Source organism: Telopea speciosissima, chromosome 9 (assembly GCF_018873765.1).
Source record: "Telopea speciosissima isolate NSW1024214 ecotype Mountain lineage chromosome 9, Tspe_v1, whole genome shotgun sequence".
NCBI lineage: Eukaryota > Viridiplantae > Streptophyta > Magnoliopsida > Proteales > Proteaceae > Telopea > Telopea speciosissima.
Window position 1 is genome coordinate 38,211,781 of NC_057924.1, and position 5,181 is coordinate 38,216,961.

The following is a 5,181-nucleotide window of genomic DNA, read 5'->3' on the forward strand; positions in this document are numbered from 1 at the left end:
CCTGGCATGGGCTTTAGCTTTTTTGGTGGACTCTTGCCCCGGTCCTCCAAGTATGGTGAGGATAGGAGGTCCCTTGGTGCCACTAGGTTTTGTTGCATCTCTCCGCTCTTCTGGGCGGTCTCTCTCTCGATCTGTTCTTCTTTCTTCTCTTCTCGGTTCTACTCTGTCTCCGTCACGACCTCTGCCTCCTTGGCCTGAGCGGTTGTCACGTCTCCCCTTCACATACTTGTTCAAGCTTCCTGCTCTTACAAGTTGTTCTATCTCTTTCTTCAATTGATAGCACTCCTCTGTGTCATGCCCATTCTCTTTGTGGAAGAGACAGTACTTGTTAGGGTTTCGCTTGTCTGGTCCTGCTAGCATGGGTCATGGCCAATGGAGTAGGTCACGGTCTTGGATCTACATGAGTATCTAGGACCTGATGGTGTTCAGTGGTGTGAACTCAAGGTTGGTTGCCCTCTCACTTCTCTCTGGGCGACAGTCAGTCCTCCCAGATGGGTGGTCGCCCTTCTCTTGTCGACGCTCTGTCCTCGACCTCTTACTTTCTTTGCGGCCATCAGGTGCTGACCTCTTGTTGTCCTGCGGCTTGGCTTCGATTATCTTCGTTCTAGCTTATAGTACCTCGGCCATATTTACAAACTCATTGCACCGCTCCAGTAGCTCTTTCATAGTCCTGGTCTCATGACGTGCCAGGTCCTTGATCAGGTCTAGGTCCCTGATATCTCCTGATAGGGCTGCATGTTGTGTCTGGTCGTCCAAGTCTTGAACCTCCAGGGACTCCTTGGTGAACCTGCTAACATATTCCCTGAGAGATTCCCAGGGTTCTGTACCACGTTCAGTAGGTTGACGGTGGTCTTCTTCTGCTTAACACTACTCTGGAAGCGGGTGATGAACTATTCGTATAGCTCCGCGAACGTGCCTATAGATCTCGGTCGTAGCCTGGAGAACCATGATGTGGCTGCTCCCTTGAGGGATGCAGGGAATGCCCAATAGGAGATCACGTTCGACCCACCATACAACGGTATCATGCCATTAAAGTAGTTGATGTGGTCATTAGGGTCCGTGGTAGCACTATAAAGTTCAAAGGTGGGTAGTCGAAACTTGGAAGGTAGCGTAACTGACATGATCTCTGTCAAGAATGGGTGTTGTCCATGTATGGAATGTGTCTCGCCTTTGGTCTGCTTCTTTAACCCTTTCAGCTTCTCATCCAGGTCGTGGAGTCTTCGATCGAGCTCCTCATCCCGTGTCTGTCCCTCGCGCTTGGTAGGACGTTCACTGCGACCTTGTTCATGCTCTCTCCTGGATGTCCCCTCCCGCCTTGAGTGTTGGCGGGATGGTGAATGGTCACGCCGTAATGAACCCTGTCGTGAAGGTGAGGGGCTTTCGTCTCTGTAGGTCCGGCTTCGTCATGGTATGTGACCTTCTTCAAGTCGTCTGTCGAACACAGACCTCCGGACTGATCTCTCCGGGCTAGGCACCCTCGCCCTGGGTGTTGGTGTCCTCCCACGTTCTGACCATGGCGGGAGGTCTCTTGCTCTCCTGGGACGCTAAGAAGGCTCCCCCCACTGTGGAGTGGGGGTTACCAGTCGCACAAGTCTCTCTGATCCCATGCCCCTGAGAGATGATCTCCTAGGGTTTGGTTCTTGTCGAGGTACGGACTCTACCCTTGCTGATGACGACATCCTTCGATGGTGAGACATCGCACGCTATGTTAAGTATTCTCGAAAGAGTCGTTGTTCATCGAGGATCTATCGCTGCAGGTCATTGATCTGACCCACACTTGCTAGTGCATTGGGGTCAGGTATCACCTCCACCACCACATCGTCTGCCTCATCATTATTGGGGTCGTCGACCACAAACTGGTCATTAAGGGGGATCTCTTCCTCCAGAGGGACATGGTCCTGGTCATTGGCTCTGCGGTGAGAGCACTCTGGGGGTGGTGATCCATTCCTCACCACGTTATTGGTGGTGGTAGTCTTCCTTCGTGCCATTGAATGAATATAGAAGCGAGCTAGTAGATGTAATGGCTAGCGTCGTTCCCACAGACGGTGCCAATCTGTTGCATCAAAAAATCATTGAGCGTTCCTGCGAGTGCCGTCACCTGTAAGTGGACCAAGGGGTCAACAGAGAGAACCGATGTGGTTCCGGCCTAAGGCTCTCCGATGCCAAAGTTAGATCTCCTCAGCAAACAAATGAATAGTAATTATTCAATATGAGTTCAAATCTCCCCTCTGAGAGTGGTGTACCTTTCCTTTTATAGTGGAGTATGATGATATGGAGAGTCCCAGTTTGATGGCGAGTGTGCCGTTGAGTGGATAGAGGCCCTGGGTAGTAGGGCTTTATCCTGATTGGTCATCTCCCCGTAGGAGGGAGTGTCCTGGTGGTATCAAGATCCTTGGCGGATAGATACTCACGTGTGGTGATAACGTCATTGGTGCTTGAATCCGTCTGGATGATGTGACTTCTAAGCGGTGGCCCAGAGTCCTTGTGGTGGCATAAGTCTATAGTGACACGATTGGGTCATAGATTAGCGACCTCGGTGTCCATGTACATCACGTCTGCATCCACGATGGCGCGCCTGGGTGTGAGACCAAGCTTGAGTGAGAGGCCGTGCTTGGGTGAGGCCGTGCCTGGGTGAGAGGCCGCGCCTGGGTAAGGTAAATGCCTGGGTGTGAGACCACGCCTGAGTGAGAGGCCGCGCCTGGGTGTGAGACCACGCCTGGGTGAGGCCACGCCTGGGTGCAGGCCGCGCTTGGGTGAGAGGCCACGCTTGGGTGTGAGGCCACTTTTGGGTGAGGCCGCGCCTACGTAAGGCCGCGCCTGGGTGAGGCCAGCATCTGGGTACAGCCGGCTCCTGGGTGCAGGCCGCGCCCAGGTGGGACCCCCGATTGGTTCTCCTTGGTCTTGGAATGGGTAGCTTTGTGACACGTGGCAGCTGCTGACTGGTTCGGTGAATCTTGGATGTATCACCATCGATGGAGGAAATCAATGATGGGGCCATAGTATCTTCTCCTAGCAGCACTCTATCGTTGTTCCAAATGGATTTCTCCATATTCAGAGGAGGGAGCAGTAGCAACAACAAAAGATACAACACTAAAGCCACTGACGCCGATGCCATGAATGCTATCGATACGACTCAGAGAGCTTCTGCGAGAGTGACCGATGAGGACGAGAAAGGTCTCGCTCGAAAGAAGCTCAGGCTCTCCAAAGAACAGTCCGCTTTCCTATAAGAGAGCTTCAAATGAAATGCACAATACTCTCAACCCTGTAAGTAATGAGCAGTAATAGAGAAGGAAAGAAGAACTAAAACGAATGGGGAAAAGAACCGTTTGTGTTTTTTTTTTCCCCCTCCTTTGGGCTTACGTTTTCTCAATTCTTAAATGTTGCAGAAACAAAAGCTTGCTCTTACAAAACAGCTCAATCTTCGACCTCGCCAAGTAGAAGTTTGGTTTCAGAACAGAAGAGACAGGTATATAATTTCTTATTATCTTTGTTTGATTTCCTCTAATTTTTCTTTTAATCTTGAAGTTATCTTCTAAAAATTTTGAAATCGAAAAATTATAGAACGAAGCTAAAACAGACGGAGGTGGATTGCGGGTATCTGAAGAGGTGTTGCGAGATATTGACGGAGGAGAACAGAAGACTACAAAAACACTTTCAGACAAAAGACCCGGTGGTGGGGATTCGTTCTCGCAGTTTATGAAGCAAAGAAAACCCTTAGACAAGCAGTTGGAAGCTGTGAATGAAGAATCAGCAATTGGGTCGACGACTAGTGTTGAGATTAAGAAAGAAAACAATGAGCCATGAGGTAGGAGTTGGATCGTTCTACGGCATCAATGAAAGGGAATTTCTATCGCTCAAAAGCTGTTGCAGACTCATGGCAACGCCTTAAGAAAATTGGGGAATTTGCCCATAGTTTCCAAGGCTCAAAAGAGTTGGATCGTTATCACCAAAAATGTCAAAACTCAAGGTTAGGTGTAATTTTGTCTGAGATTATACTTTATTTTATTTATTTAAATAACTAATGGGGGTTAAAATGGGCATTTCAACTTTGGGTGCTAACTGTGCTTAACGTTAGGGGGAATGTTGATATTTTGCCAAAGTTTGGTATGTCCGTGACATATTGCATACTTACAGGGGGTGTATGAAATTAACCCTAAAAAATATGGTTGTCATGCATGATACTTATAAACAATGAAATAATCGTTTATCTGTTATTCTGGTTTCTTGGTTTACTATGTCTGTCGATCAGTTATTTTCTTATTATGACTTTACCCGTCATTCTCTTATTCTCTTTTTATGGTTTACTTTATCTGGTTAGCTGTTAATCTCTTATTGTAGCTTACTTTGTCTGGTTCTTCCTATGAACTACCATTGATCTCTATATTAGTGATGATACAATGCTATAGCTCTACGGATCAATGAGGATCCCTCTCTCTCTCTCTCTCTCTGTGATATATATATATATATATATATATATATATTACACCCGTAACCTAAATCCTACTATAGTTGGACTTGTATGTAGGTGTGGAACTCAATTATGTCCTTGACCTTTGGGCTATCACCATAAAACCAACGTACAAGATCATCGATTGTACTTTTGGTGTACCTATTGAGGAGAGATTCCTCGATCGAGATAGGAAGAAGTTCGTGGCCGGGTGGAAAGTATTTGACCTTCCCCCTTGTACTTGTCAAGGGAGTGAGAGACTATGAGTGAATCACTCTGGACCTCCCTTCTAGGATGTTTGATGGTGAGTACTAATTCTAAATCCCCAAAATTATTCGTTTATTGATTGGGCAATCAACCAACCTTTGATGTATCCCATGTGTGTTAATTGTGTGCTTTGAATACCTACTACTACCCCTCTCACTTGTATAGACACCCTTGAGGAAACCCCATTCCTCTTTGACCTTCTAAAACCCCCATTTAGACCTAACGGCCGATACAGCAAGCGGATGATGTCATGAGCCGCTAGTACATCATCCGCCCAGTACAGAAATGCTTCTCTGTGAAGGTAAGCTTGCCTTGGTTCAACCTTACCTTAGCGTAGGGCTCAATCCCTATTTGTTTTGGACCACTTGTGACCCAAGTGGTCTAACTAAAACCCAAGACCAACAGCCTAGGACCTAATTGGACCATACCATGTTTTAAACCCATTTTAGACCTTAGACAAGCCCCCA

The 5,181-nt window shown here is 47.6% G+C and overlaps 1 protein-coding gene across 1 annotated transcript; it reads left to right on the top strand.

Moving 5' to 3' along the window:
• Positions 1-2,972: 2,972 nt before the first annotated feature.
• On the top strand, positions 2,973-3,700 carry LOC122638874 (homeobox-leucine zipper protein HOX11-like). Its single transcript, XM_043831724.1, is given in 4 exon segments — positions 2,973-3,239; positions 3,241-3,264; positions 3,387-3,466; positions 3,562-3,700. Coding segments are annotated over 4 exon segments (510 nt in total).
• Positions 3,701-5,181: the final 1,481 nt, after the last annotated feature.